The sequence below is a fragment of the Pan paniscus genome, chromosome 15 (assembly GCF_029289425.2).
Source record: "Pan paniscus chromosome 15, NHGRI_mPanPan1-v2.0_pri, whole genome shotgun sequence".
In the NCBI taxonomy this organism is placed as follows: domain Eukaryota; kingdom Metazoa; phylum Chordata; class Mammalia; order Primates; family Hominidae; genus Pan; species Pan paniscus.
In genome coordinates, this window is record NC_073264.2 from 94,387,075 (window position 1) to 94,402,563 (window position 15,489).

Sequence of the window (15,489 nt, forward strand, 5' to 3'; positions counted from 1 at the left end):
CTAACATGGTGAAACCCCATCTCTAATAAAAATACAAAAAATTAGCTGGGTGTGGTGGCAGGCGACTGTAGTTCCAGCTACTCGGGAGGCTGAGGCAGGAGAATGGCGTGAACCCGGGAGGCAGAGCTTGCAGTGAGCCAAGATCACGCCACTGCCCTCCAGCCTGGGCGACAGAGCGAGACTGTCTCAAAAAAAAAAAAAAAGAAAAAATGCATAGAGCCGGGCAGGGAGGTTCACGCCTGTAGTCCCAGCTACTTGGGAGGCTGATGCAGGAGGATTGCTTGAGCCCAGGAGTTGGAGGCTATAGAGTGCCGTGGTTGCACCTGTGAATAGCCAGCCACTCACTGCACTCCAGCCTGGGCAACAGAGTGAGACCTCATCCTTCAAAAGAAACGTAATGGTGTATTCTAACAGCTCTTCCTGCCCTGAGGTCCTGCCCTCAAAGCAGAGGGACTGGTTCACGACAATGGGTAGCTCATTATTCTGCTGTTCTGTAAAATGCAGCCTGATCCCAGGTCCCCCGAGCAGAGCTCCTTCATCCCCCCGACTTCACCATACCCCCTGGGGTCTAATAACTGGGGTCTAGATGAACAGCAGAACAAAGCAATGGGCTGGGCTGTGACCAGTCACAGTGTTCAGGTACTGCTGCATGCAGAGGGAGAGAGGGCTGGAGCCCCACATCCTGAGGAAAATGTGAGGTCCACCCTACACAGTAGCCATTATTTCTAAGTAAATATAAAAGCAACCCAAAAAGCCAGTATAGTGGCCCATCTTTGGCCTCCCCACAACTCCTGCTACCTTGGATGTGGACTTAGGTCATCACCCATGGTGAGTTCAGAGGCCAGATTGCAGAGGGCAGGGTGTGGGCTGCAAGAACAGGCCACAGTTGGCACTACTGTGAGGGGACAAGGAGAGGGCGCGGCTGCAGAAGGCCAGTCCAGGGAGTTGCTTGTTGAAGTTCAGAGACACTTGGGCCAACGCACATTCTTAAGGTGGAGCCATTGCTGAGAGTGGACCGCAGGTGACGTTGGAGCTGTTAGAAGATGGGATAGGATGGGACAGAAGAACCACCAGACCTGGTGGTGGGGGATGCGGGTGAGGGTGTTGGAATGAGGCCTCAAAATCGAGGGAGTTCCATAGGCAGCCTCCATTTCCCTGGGAGGTGGGAGGGGAGGAGTGAGCTGGAGCATGGCTCAGGTAAGAGGAGGTGGGGGGGAGGAGTGCGCTGGAGGGCGGCTCAGGTGAGAGGAGGGGGCGGAAAGTGGCCCCTAGGAGAACACGTTAAGGCTGACCCGCAGGACTCAGGCACACCGAGCCACGGGAGGCTGGGGACCACAGGTACCACGGGGGCGTGGCTGTCTTCAGTCTCCCAAAGCTGAAGATGGACACACTGTTTATGGGTTGAGTTGGGCGGGGAGGATGGGTCGCAGCTGGGCATGGTGAGACGGCTGCCAGCTATGGAAGCTGGGCCATCCTGGCAGGGGAGCAAGGAGGCCAGAGTTCCAGAGGAGGACCAGGGAGAGGCTCTGGACAGGAGGCGATCCGGCCTGAGAGCGGGCAGTGAGGTTAGGATTTCAAAGATGGAGACATTCTGGGGACAGGGGAGAGCTGTGCCATGGACAGGTAGCTGGAGACGGTCTAGGCAGCTACCAGGATGACACCAGGGATTAGAGGGAGAGGATGTTAGGTTGGAGCCAAAGCCTTCAGGATACGAAAGGAGTGACTGGGGGTGGCAGCTGCAAAGGTGGGAGCGGGACACTGGGCCGTGGGGGCTGGAGAGGTGCTGGGGTGTTAGAGACGTCACCCGCTGCCCTTCCTGACACAGAGTCCGTGGAAAGAGCGAGAAGGAGCCCACGTCCTGGGAGAGGGCTAAGTGGGCGAGGAGGAGCTAGGAGGGCAGCCAGGACAGGAGGCAGGAGGGGAGGGGTAGGAGCACAAGGACGCTGGCACTGGGGGGCAGGGAGGACACCCTGAGCAGGGTGGAGAAACAACCGTGGGTGCGATCAGGGGACTTCTGTAGGAAGAAGGCTGGCGAATGACTCGGGAGAGCGGGATCGGCAGGCACAGGGTCACCTGACTGCAACTCTGCAAAGAGCCCAGTCCCATCAGCCCCGGGAATGGTGGGATGTTGGGGGCACTGAGTTCTCTCGGGATCACTTACAGCTGGACTTCCCAGGGACTCCCCAGGGATTTCAGTGGCTCCGTTGGAACATGGAGAGTTGGGAAGAACAATGCTTTTAGTTCAGTCTCAGAGGGCAGGGAGGCATTTATGGTGCATCTGCTAGAACAGGGGTCCCGCGGTACCGTCCATGGCCCGTTAGGATCGGCGCCACACAGCAGTAGGTGCGCGGCGAGAGTTACCGCCTGAGCTCCGCCTCCTGCTAGATCCGCGGCAGAATTAGATTCTCACAGGAGAACTCTATTGAGAACTGCGCATGCGAGGGATCTAGGTTGCGTGCTCCTTATGAGAATCCAATGCTAAAAGTAATGCGCTTGAATCATCCCAAAACCACCCCCCCGACCCCTGTCCGTGGAAAAATTGTCTTTCATGAAACCGGTCCCTGGTGCCAAAAGCGTTGGCAACGGCTGTACCAGAAGATTCCAGAGATGGAGGATATTTGCGGAGCTAGCTAAATGAAGGGTGAGGAATTCCAGGAGAGTACAGGCGTCAACAGGTGCCCACAGGACCCCGCAGCAGCCCTCCAAGGTGGGTATTGAGGAGGAGTTTCTTCACCTGAGCCTGAGGATGAGAACTATTGCACAGGGTGACTTGAGGATCGCGAGTCAGACATGGAAATTTCGCGACCAGCGCTCAAGAAGCGCACTCGCATCATCTCCAGCTTAAGGATGAGGAGGCTCAGGCGCTTTGCCCCAGCTTCCACAGCCAGGAAGTGGCAGAGGCAGGCCCAGCCCTGGCCCTGCCCTGGCCCTGCCCTGCAGGCACCCCGAGGATCCCCCAGTCCAGGCAGGCCTTCCTCGTGCCTTCCTCCCTCCTCCTAGGCAGGCTTTCCTGGCTCCGCCTCCTCACCCTCTCTGAAGACCCCCCCACAGGCCAGCAGCGGGCACAGGAACACTCCCCAAAGCTTGGAGACAAGGCATGACAGCCCAGAATCCAAGGCTCTGCGAGATGAGGCTCAAAGCAGCGGCGAGCTCTCCGAGGGACACAGCTTAGTCCCAGGCCGGGGGAAAGGCACGGGGCTGGCACTGGGAGGAAATGGACGTGGTTGTACGGAACTGGTGAGCTCTGGGTTTCAGAGACAGAATAAAAAATGGTCCATGGCCAAGAGGCTTGGAGACAGATGGACCTGTTGGGTGGGCCATGGAGCTAAACTCCAGACTGGGGTGACGCCCGTGAGAAACCCCAAGACCGTGAGTGCCATGTATAAAGCCAGCTGTGGAGCAAGGACAGTTAGCTGACCACAGGGAGCGTGGAAACACATGACTCGCTTCCACACTTTCTGTGAGAGGACAGCCTTGAACAAGCAGAGCAAAAGCAGGCGAGCACGGGCGGAAGGAGCCGGGAGGCCCTGAGGACGTGGCCTGGAAACTATTCACAGCACACTGCAGGCAATCTATGCAGGACGACCGACGACCGAGAGAGAGACACGGGCCCCAACGCCAGAAACGACCATATATCTCAATTCATTTGCTTTTGTACTTTTAGGTGGGGGATGGTAGATTCTGGAAACTATGGACTGGTGACCTGACAGGTGTCCCCTAGAGGCTTCTAAAACAAACTAGCAGCTACTGTGGAATGATTTCTGAACCCCCGGAGAGAGGAGCTGCAAGTAGGAAGTGAGGAGTCCTTAAGAACAAATGGTGCGACCCAAATGCCCATCAACAGTAGACTGGATAGAGAAAATGTGGCACATGTACACCATGGAATACTATGCAGCCATAAAAAGGATGAGTTCATGTTCGTTGCAGGGACATGGATGAAGCTAGAAACCATCATTCTCAGCAAACTTACACAGGAACAGAAAACCAAACACCGCATGTTCTCACTCATACGTGGGAGGTGAACAATGAGAACACATGGACGCAGGAAGGGGAACATCACACACCAGGGCCTGTCAGAGGGTCGGGGGTTAGGGGAAGGACAGCATTAGGAGAAATACCTAATGTAGGTGACGGGTTGATGGGTGCAGCAAACCACCATGGCACGTGTATACCTATGTAACAAACCTATACGTTCTGCACATGTAACCCAGAACTTAAAGTATATATAAAAAAAAAAGAACAAATGATGCAGAGCCGACTTCCTTCTCCTGTTGATAAGTCAACCAGCTTCCCAGGGGACGAGGGAAGCCTATGTATGTGAAAAGGTCTCTCATGACTGGCCCACAAGATGACAGTAATGATGACCCCACCCAGCTTCCAGGGACAGCTCGGTCGGGTCTCCTCACTCCACAAACGCCTTCAGTTTCCCTCCTCTCCACCACTAAGCTACTCAAAAAGGCTGTCTACACAGATCATCTCCACCTTCTCACCTCCCACTCAGACTCGCATCTGCCCCACCTGGCTTCTCTCTCCAGCTGCCACCAAACTGCTCTTCCAAACACCTTCACCTTGAGGCTGACCCAACCCGCCCTAGGGGCCTGATCTTCCAAAACCTCGGAACAGCAGCCACAGGTTAACTTTTGGATAGCAGTGAAACTGAGCCTTAATCTCTTACCTTTAATTAACTTGAAAAAGTAATACCTGCATATCATTTAAACACTCAACCAGAACAAAAAGGATGCCATTAATTGGCAGTTGCATGTATTGTCAATGACCCACTCCAGAGGGAGTCCTGTGCACATTCTTGCAGATTTTTTTTTTTTTTTTTTTTTTTGAGACTGAGTCTGTCTCTATTACCCAGGCTGGAGTGCAGTGGTGCAATCTTGGCTTGGTGCAATCTCGGCTCACTGCAATCTCTGCCTCCTGGGTTCAAGCGATTCTCGTGCCTCAGCCTCCAGAGTAGCTGGGATCACAGGCCCCTGCCACCACACCAGGCTAATTTTTGTATTTTTAGTAGAGATGGGTTTTCACCATGTTGGCCAGGCTGGTCTCGAACTCCTGACCTCAAATGATCCACCTGCCTTGGCCTCCCAAAGTGCTGGGATTACAGGCATGAGCCACCACGCCTGGCTGCAGAAATGTTTATGTATGTATTTGCATTCATTCCTTTTTTTTTTTTGTCTTCTCTCCAAGTGGGAGCATATGGATGCATTATTTTGTATACTGCTTCTTTCACATCATTTATTCTAAAGATCACATTCCCTCTTTTCTCAAGTTGTCCCAGCCTGGTCTTCTGTGCAGCACACTGCTGGTTTTCTTTCTGTCTGCTAGGCTGCCCTTGGCCAGCAACTCCCTCCAGCTGGCTTGGAAAGGTTGGAGTCCCCCAAGTTCATCATCCAGGCCCTCTTTCATCTTCCTTTAAACCTTTCCCCTAATCACGCCATCTACTCCTAAGGCTGTAAGTGCCACCCATATATGTGGACAACCCCCACACAGCCTCTAGCTAGAATCCTTTCCTCTGACTCCCAGCTGACACCTAGTTGCCACCTAGTAGTTGGCTGCCTGGCAATCATTCCCGCGTCAACATGACCAACACTAACGCCATCTTCCCCCCAGAGCTGGCTCCCCCTCCTTTCCCACACTGAGCAAGCACCTAGTCACGCAGACATGGCACCGTCAGCAGATTCCGAATCTGTTCTCTTTGTTGGCTGCTTGCAGCTCTCCCCTGGACGGCTACGGCAGCCTCCCGTCTGGACCTCTCAATCTACTCCTGCTTCTTTTCAACCACTTCCCATGCAATAGCCAGAGTGATTTGGAACATGCAAATCTGGGGAACCACACCCCAGCATACGATGCCCTAGTAGCTTTTGAGTTGCCATTATAGCCAACTTCAGAAGCCTCACCCTGCCCTAGGAGGGTCCCACACCCCCTCTCACTCCCCTGAGCTCTGTCCAGGCTTGGTCTCTCCATGGAGCCCTCCCTCCCCACTCCTCACCCTGTTGCTCGTCTCTTCCTTCACCTGCACCTTCAAGGTCACTCCCACACAAAGCCTTCCCACCCCTGGGACCAGTTAGACATCGAGCCTTACCTGTGTAGTTCTTCCATGTCTTTTCTTCTTGGAAACTCAAAAATTTTTTGAGTGGGACTGTGACTGTTTTGTTCATGACTCTGCTGTGTCAGCATCTAGCGATGTTCGGAAAAACGGATTGGATGAACAAATGATTGCCATCCTTGAACCTGCTTCCACCTGTTGCACATTAGAGTCCCCCCCCGCCCGGACCACCGGACTTCCTGGTGCGCAGAACAACACAACGGCTGAGGACTGGGGTTCTGGAGCCAGGCTACCTGGGTTTGAGCCCAAGTTCTGCCAACTTTCTAGCTGTGTGACCTTGGACAAGGTGCTCAGTATCTCCGGGCTTTTCTCTTTTGTAAAATGGCACAAATAATAGTACTTAATTCACAGAGGATCAAACGAAGGAGTTCCTAACTCAAGGAGGGATTAGAAAAAATTACATTGTTAGTGCTGCTTCCAGCATTTCTCCTCCTGTTCATTCATTCCTGGTCCATTTCAAGCTGGTCTTCCCCTTAGCTGTGATAACTGCCCTGTATTTTTTGTTTGTTTTGAGATGGAGTCTCACTCTCTTGCCAGGCTGGAGTGCAATGGCATGATCTCGGCTCACTGCAACCTCCGCCTTCCAGGTGCAAGCGATTCTCCTGCCTCAGCCTCCCGAGTAGCTGGGACTACAGGCACGCACCACCACGCCCACCTAATTGTTCTATTTTTAGTAGAGATGGGGTTTCACCATGTTGGTCTCAATCTCCTGACCTCATGATCCACCTGCCTCAGCCTCCCAAAGTGCTGGGATTACAGGCTTGAACCACCGCACCTGGCCTTGTTTTGTTTTTAGGACAAAAGGCATTTCCAGCTAGAGGTGAGTTTCTGACACTGGGGATCCTGTCTGTTTGGTCTGCTGCTCCATATTCCCAGACTCCGGGAGGAGTGGACTCAAGAAATATTCCCTAATGGATTGAGGAGAGGTAAAGCCTAGAGTGGCTTGGGAAGCTAGCCCAAGTTCATTTTTCCAGGAATAATCCACAAGTACAGAAATGAACATTGATTTATTCAATTTTCTTGTTTAGATTTAAGAAGCTCACTCACAGAAACCTTAGATTTTATTTTATCTTTATACCCTTCTGTTAAACCTAAGATGGTTACAAACTATAAAGCAATAACTTGTTAGTAAGGCATGAAGAGTGAGATGCTAGGACAGAATTTGGCACTGAAATGATAAAAAACATTTTAAAGAGCTCGCTGGTTGCAGTGGCTCATGCCTATAATCCTAACATTTAGGGAGGCTGAGGTGGGAGCATCACTTGAGCCCAGGAGTTTGAGACCATCCTAGGTAACATAGTGAGACCCCCTCCTCCGTCTCTACAAAAAATTTTAAAAATGAGCCAGGCATAGTGGTTAACACTGACTGTAGCCCCAGCTACTCGGGAGGCTGAGGTGGGAGGATCATTTGAGCCTGGAAATTGAGGCTGTAGTGAGCCATGATCACACCACTGCACTCCAGCCTGGGTGACAGAGCAAGACATTGTCTGAAAAATAAAAAATAAAATAAGAGCTCTTTTGTAGCAATTTAAAAAAATGGAAATTAGAAAACTTTCCATTTTGCGTTTTTTTTTTTCAGAATCCTAGACTCTAGACCATGATCTCATTTCCTTTTGAAATTGAAAATATTACTGAGCCTGGGTGTGAAAGCAAAAGCAAAGCTCAGAATCTAGGCCAGGTCTCTGACCCTCGAAGGGCCCTGAAGAGCAGGACACATCCAGGTGCCTGGTTCACGTGGGTGCCATGCTGAGCTTCCTGCAATCCTGAAGACCCCTGTGAGAGGAACTTTCCACTCAAATTTGTAAAATAAAATTTCTCAGAAATGTCTCAATGAAATAATAGAAAATAATGAACCTGATGATTCAGAATAAAATGTGTGATTTCCAAGAAAACGATGATGATGATGATGATAAAATGCCTCTGAATGATTGAAATCCTAGAAACAGAGAAAATCAACCTAGAAAACCTCCCAATTCTACCCTCAGGGGTGCAATGACTTCTATAATTGAAGACTATACGCTCCACTGCTAAAACAGACTGTATCCAACTCAGCAGATTCTATACAAGCCATTTATTTGAAATGCCAACTATATGTAGGATAAAGTCAGTGTTACATGCTTATCAGTAACAGTAGAAAAATAGAAGCAGTGAAAACCTCTGTACAACTGTAATGGTACTCAAAAGAGAAATGTATCGTTTTACAATGCTTCACACAGACGAATTCAAGTTTGGAGGTACCTAAATAAAAATACTATATATTTCTTTAAAAATCACTATGTACAATTGAAGCGTAAACAAGTTTTACAAAGTACTGGTTATGCAGGTTGTAGAAAACACTTGCATAGGACATGAAATCAGTTTAAGAAAAATTTCTGAGCCTTTAGCATTGAAGGCACTTGACTTTATACCAGTAACAGCACAACCACAAGAAATGCAGTGTTGTAGATGATTTTCCACCTCTCTGAAGTACAGATGTGGTGCATACACAGCAAGGAGAGTTCAGGAACCTTTATCTCTCAGCCACCCCATTGAAGAGCAGGACTTGGTACCGCCTGCCCATGTAACCCAGATACACAGTTACGTGTAGGTACAGATGCTGAAGCTTCCAGAGCTTAGCTGATCTCTTAGACAGAACTCACATAAACACACAAATACAAGAGGTTATTTTCAAGACACACACTTGCAAGTAATGGTTCTATAGAAATGGCCACAGCATTATAATATTCAAAATGTGGAAGATTGACAGTCTGAGGATTTTCTAGAGGAAAAAAAAATCAAAGGACTTGCCAAAAGGATAACTGCATAACAGATATGACAATCTACAGGACAAAAAGACAACATGTCACCAAATATTGTTGATACAACAGCGTTAATGGAAAACAGTAAAACACCTTTTAGCAGTGTGCATGTTAAGTCTTTTAGTAAGATTATCTGTAATGAGGTTTGAAAGTAAATCACTTAGTAGACAAAGTAAACCACCACAGAACCAGGAATAGCACCCATCACTGCTGCTTTGTCACTCCAGAAAGCTGAAAGTCAACCGAACAATGAAAAAAAGTCAAAGAAGCATTTCCCTTTGAATTCAGTCCTAAAAATATGAATGCCTTATAATTAATTTCAAAATAAGTATCTTACAAGTGTTTCATGAAACATTGTTTTCCTAAAAGGCAAATTCAACATTATGAAAATATATATTTTGCCGGGTAGTTACTGAGAAATGTCAATCCTTTCAACTCTAGAGAATGATGCATGGAGGTCGGCTTTGAGCCCCACTGCCGCTGGCGCGTGTTTCCAATTTGCCTTCTGCATCGGCACCTTAATGCAGATGTACAAGGACTAAGCTCATTGCTAGAATGGCAACAACAAACCAAAACAAAAATCCAATGAAGGATGGCAGGTGCAATAAAAAGTTTCTGAGGAAGCAGAAACAAGAATTAGTTAAGGCTTCATAAAGAATTCTGTAAGAAGATTTAAATGTCAAGAATTCACTGAAAAGCCTCAAAGCCTAACGGGTTATTGCGGTGTCAGGCTAGCTGAGGTCTAGCGACATGTTCCCAGAAATAAAGCTAAAGGGGGCACGTGAGAACGGGCGTGGAAAACTGAAACAATTATGTTTCAAATACTTTTTGCCTTTCATGATGCTGTTTTTTCCTTAGGAGCCACGGGTGACTCTGAACTTCAATTATTCATCAAAATCACAAAACTAAAACAATAACATAAGAAAAAAGACCAACAGCATCTTTAAGAAACTTGAACGTCCTCTGGGCTCTAGCGTGTAAACGGTAGATCTCTAACCTCAACGCACAGCGGGCACTGGAAGCGGTGATTGTCCAAAGGCCTGATTGTCCACGATCTCAAAAGGAGATCTGGTATTTTTGTGATTTGGTTCTCATTAAATTCCTATACCAAGTAAAATGCCAGTTCCCATGGCCTAAATTTTATTTTATACATATATATGCTTTTTTTTTTTCTGAGAGCAACCTTACTCAGACTTCACATTTATCTTAGTACAGCATTAAAAAAGATTTAATAGATGGGTTCAAAAGCCAGAGGCATGTAGCTCTTCAACCTACCCTAGTAACCATACTTCACAAGATACATTAAAAGTCCACTAACACCTAACCTAACTCACACAAAACCCATGCCTGTTTACCTTCTGCAAGTCGCATCGGTCCGCAATCCCACAGATTAAAGCAAGTTTTCCCTTTATACGCAAAGTTTTAGCCAGGTAAGCTACTGTATGATTAAAAGCAAACTTTATAAACTAAATAATCTTAGGAATAGTGGCCACTTACTTTTATATTTCAGGGATATGAGAGAATAGTTCATGAATTTTCAGAAAAATGAATGTGTGGGATCAACAGCTCTGGTCTAACATTTGCGGCAGGGGGGAAGGGTCAGGGATGAGAGTTTTTCTCCCCATCCAAATTAGGTCTGTTGAGTCTTACTTGCAGTACCGGCGCAGTACATGAACATGTCAACATACATATGTGGCAGAAACACACATCAAGGAACATGACGGCATTCACTTTTGTTTCTGCAGACAGACAGAGACTGGGCTTCAAAAGACACTGTCTTCTATTATGAGTCAAACTTCTTACAAATGAGAACAGAGGCCTATGCTTTTCTCTTTAAAAAAGGAGCCTCGAATGCGATGCACAGCCGACCTGCAGATTAGTGTTAACTCTGGGAGCTCGGGAGCGTGCACCACCACCAGCGTCACAGAGCGCACCCGCACAGCAGCTAACCAGTCAGGCAGCAGAACGAGTGGCGGCAGTTTGCCGGTGCGTGCAGACACATGACGTGTTTCCCATCTTGGAGACTATCTACTGTTCGGGTTTTCTAAAATGTCAGATTATTCCTGAGTGTATATCCACAGGGTAAAGGAGGAAAAGACCGTAAGAGAAACTATAGTTTTGGGAGAAATCAGAGTTGTTGACACCCAATAGAAAACCTATTTACTTCAAAGTGCATGTAATTCATTTATCCGGTAGCTCATAAACGCTCCCTAGCCCTGCATAGTTTTCGAGTGAGTGTGAGTGATTCATAGTTTTTTATATATATACATACATAGAAAAGAGGATCCCAAATATCCTGCAGAGGAAGGAATGCTTAGAAAGCCTCTTTTCTTCTAAGTGCTACGGCTGTGTGTTTATGTGTTTGTAAAAATACAAAGTAAATGCTCAAATAATGTTGAAGTGATTTAAAAACTCAAATACTCATATATTTACATTGGAGAGTAAGAAAAAAAACAGTCCTTAGCTCACACATTGCCCTTCCAAGGGAGAGGATCCTGAAAGACCCCATGTGCTCAGTGGTTTAGTAAATGCCAAACCAGCATCCCAGTGGAGTTCAAGTAGGACATGTAGTGTTTAACTGAAAACAATTTTTTTCCTTTTTTCTGTTGGTGAGAAAGCATTATGCATTACACAACACCAAAATTTAGACATACTTTGAAAATCGTTTAAAAGAAAACGTATGTTTACAAACACCAAATAACATCCATGAGACTGAAGCCCTTTTGTTTTTTTCCCATAGAGAGCAAGACAATTAAAGGCAGCAAGCAGTCAGTTCCGCCATCGCAGCTGGAGAGTTGACGCTCAGAACCAGAAATTCTGTCAGTGTGACCTTTAAGTTACTTCTCTATTTCCACTGCCTTTTTTTTTTTTTTGAGACAGGGTCTCACTGTTGCCCAGGTGCAAGCACAGTGGTGCAATCTTGGCTCACTGCAGTCTCAACCTCCCAGGCTCAGGCGATCCTGCCACCTCAGCCCCCCAAGTAGCTGGGACTACAGGCGTGCACCACCACGCCCGGCTAGTTTTTTGTTTTTTTTGTTTTTTTTTGTATTTTTTATAGAAATGGAGTTTCGCCATGTTGCCCAGGCTGGTCTTGAACTCCTGAGCTTCAGTGATCTGCCCGCCTCGGCCTTCCGAAGTGCCGATCACAGGTGTGAGTCACTGCGCCCGGTCTCCACTGCTTTCTAATTCCAAGGGATGCGATCTGTTTAGAGCCTCATCTGGTGACTCTAATCCTTATGACCAGAATGTGCAGGGATTCTGACTGCATCCACACTGTGGAAATGTAACAGCTTTAGCCTGGGCACAGAAGGCTTTTCTCCTTCCTGTTCTTTCCTGAACCAGCAAACTTCAGGACCCTGACTGGACTCCCGCTGGAGGAATGAAGCCCAGCTCCTAGGACTTATTAAAAAAAAAAAAAAGACATTAGATTTATGGAGGCTGAGCGGGAAGATCGCTGAACTAAAACAATTACTGAAAAGAGAGGAGCATTCTGATGTGCTGTTCTTTGGAATTTCTATAATTAAAAAATAAACACAGAACTATTTCGTAAGAAAATACATCTTAGTGTGCAATCCAATGCACATGGATTGGCAGATGAAAGGTAAAATGCAAAAAAGTATGAAAATACAGTCCTTTAAATGTGGCAATAAAGTTTAACATACTGATATAAAATCAATACAGAGAAAATAAATGTACAAGTGCAAAAAAATTCCATCATTTGTAAAGAGAAATAAAAAGTGCCAGCCTGCTTGTTCTTAAAAATGCTTCCCGACATAATTGTTCAAAGACAAATTAGACAGATGCAACATTAAAAAAAAAAAAACCTTCTTAGCATGCCATGTCTAATAAACACATATATACACAAAAACTAGAACAAAATCATGTGAAACCGAGTTATCAGCTGGCATTGATGAACTGGTCTGTAAGTTGTTGGGTTACATCATAAAATGGGATGTTTCACATCTCAGGCACAGACGACTTGGAGGTTGCTCTCAGAGGGCAGACTTTTTGTAGAGGAAGTCCGGCTTGCTTGGTGACCTCCTTCCTCTGCTTATTGAATCTTCCCTTTCCAAATCTGTATTTCTCTGAGCTCCATGGCCCAGGGACTCACTGTCTGCCAGTCTTCTACCGGATCTCTCTTCGGGAGCTTCAGAGCTACATGCAGAAAGTGAAGGTCTGTTAGGAGTCAGCCCAAAAGTCAAGTCAGTTTCTACTGCAGTTCGTCCCCTGACATGGGCTGGACCGGTACTAGCATTTTCTGGGGCTGCCAAAGGAAAGTCTGACCGCTGGGGAGGTTGCTCAACGACGTCCAGGTGTATCGGCTCATTCTTTTGTCTGTGTAGATGCCCGTCAGGGGAAAGTGGATATTCTCTCCTAGCTTCTTCCTGTTTTTTAGGAGACGTCTGACCAGGTAGGTAGGCTGACTTTAAGCCACTTGGTGATGCCTTATTGTGGCTGTACAAATCGGGACCAAAATATCCACCTTGCGAAGGGGAAGGGGTGCGTCTGCTGGGAGCAGGAGTAGAAGGTCTGCAAGCAGCATTTGAGAAGTCATAGAAATCCGGATATTCCTGTGGATTTTCTCTGGGGTCTGTTTTTTGCTCTAGTGTGTGTTTTTTCCGAGAAGTGTGTGTATGTCTCTGTGGAATACACGACAGATGCTGGGGAGGCCCTGGTCCTGCTTCAGAAACCGACTGGCTTAATTCTGTGTCTACAGCAAGCTCTGGAAGCCTCCTGTCCTTGAGTGACAGTGTGGACACACCCACCGCGATGTCTGGCATCAGATCATTCAGCACAGGTTGTGTTCGCTGCAGACAGAGACGAAAATGGTGGGAGGGTTAAAAAAAGGACCCATCCTCTGTAGAAATGATGTTCACTGATTTTGTTTCCCAATTATAAAATTAACACATTCTGTTTTTGTTTTTTTTTTTTTGAGACAGAGTCTCGCTCTGTCGCCCAGGCTGGAGTGCAGTGGTGCAATCTCAGCTTACTGTAACCTCTGCCTCCCGGGTTCAAGTGATTCTCCTGCCTCAGCCTCCTGACTAGCTGGGATTACAGGCGCCCGCCACCACGCCCAGCTAATTTTTTGTATTTTTAGTGGAGACGGGGTTTCAATGTGTTAGCCAGGATGGTCTCGATCTCCTGACCTCGTGATCCGCTCACCTCGGCCTCCTAAAGTGCTGGGATTACAGGCGTGAGCCACCGCTCCTGGCTGAATTTGTAAGAATTATAAAAATACAGAAAGCTATAAAGGCAAAAAAAATCACTCCAACCTTTTGAACAGAGATACCACTGTTAGCATTTTGAGGTCTTTCTTTTTATGCTTTTCTCCTTTGCATATATATTGATGAAATTTAGTACCTATATAATCTGTCACTAAATCTTTGAGATCACCATTTTAAATTATTATGTGACGTTCTACTGCATCAATGAACCATTACTTAATCATTCTGCTACTATTGGACATTTAGGTTGTTTACCATTTTTCATTATTATAGTCAAGACTGCAATGAATATATAAATAAATTACCTTTAAAGGGAGTTTTATTTAAAATATAAAGTAGTAGAACTTTTGTAATTGTAGAACTGAGGGCCTGGCCCAACAGAATGGGAATCTGGTTTATCAAACATGACCAACCTTCACCATTCTGGGGTGGGGGAAGCAGGGAGGGGAGGTAGAGAGGTCTAAGAAGGCGAGAAAGGCTTTCTGTGCTAACAGTGCCCCTGCAAACATGGTGAACCTTCCTAAAACCCATCGGACTTTCTGTCACAGTGTGGCACACACCAATCCCACAAAGTGACATAGTAGAGGAAGGGCAAGGATTCTCTGTATGCCCAGGGAAAGCAGCATGACAGGAAGCAGAGTGACTATGGTGGGCAGACTAGGCTGATTTTCCCGAAAAAGGGTAAAACTACAAAGATTGTGCTGAAGCTTGAGTGCGCTGAGCTCAACTGCAGATCTAAGAGGATGCTGGCTATTAAGAGATGCAAGCATGTTGAACCCAGAGAAGATAAGAAGAGAAAGGGACAATTGATCCAGTTGTAAGCATCATCTTTTGTTTCATGGTAAAGATAATAAAATCTTGAGGTTGGCCGGGCGCAGTGGCCCACGCCTGTAATCCCAGCATTTTGGGAGGCTGAGGCGGGTGGATCATGAGGGTAGGAGTTCGAGGCCAGCCTGACCAACATGGCGAAAACCCGTCTCTACTAAAAATACAAAAATTAGCTGGGCGTGGTGGTGCGCACCTGTAATCCCAGCTACTCAGGAGGCTGAGGCAGGAGGATTGCTTGAACCCGGGAGGCAGAGATTGCAGTGAGCCGAGATTGCACCACTGCACTCCAGCCTGGGCAACAGAGTGAGACTCTGTCTCTAAAATAAATAAATAAATAAATGAATAAATAAATAAAATCTTGAGGTTATGTTAAAAAGAGAAGTTGAGAAAGGATCATAATTGGACTCAAGCTTCCAATAAGCCATATTTTAATGAAGCTTCCCTGAACTGACAGGTGAATCTCTTCTTCTAACTTGCTACTGATAGCATGTGACTGAGTATGAAGACTTACAAATCTTACAAATCT

The 15,489-nt window shown here is 46.9% G+C and overlaps 1 protein-coding gene across 2 annotated transcripts in view; it reads right to left on the bottom strand.

The window, feature by feature from the left end:
• Positions 1-8,168: 8,168 nt before the first annotated feature.
• Positions 8,169-15,489, bottom strand: part of BTBD7 (BTB domain containing 7) — a 95,607-nt gene continuing 88,286 nt past the window's right edge. For both annotated transcript variants that reach the window (XM_008958222.5, XM_055097976.1), the window contains one exon: positions 8,169-13,718. In XM_008958222.5, the coding sequence (XP_008956470.3) occupies positions 12,903-13,718 (816 nt within the window). In that variant the 3' untranslated portion in view covers positions 8,169-12,902. The remainder of the gene's footprint in view (positions 13,719-15,489) is intronic.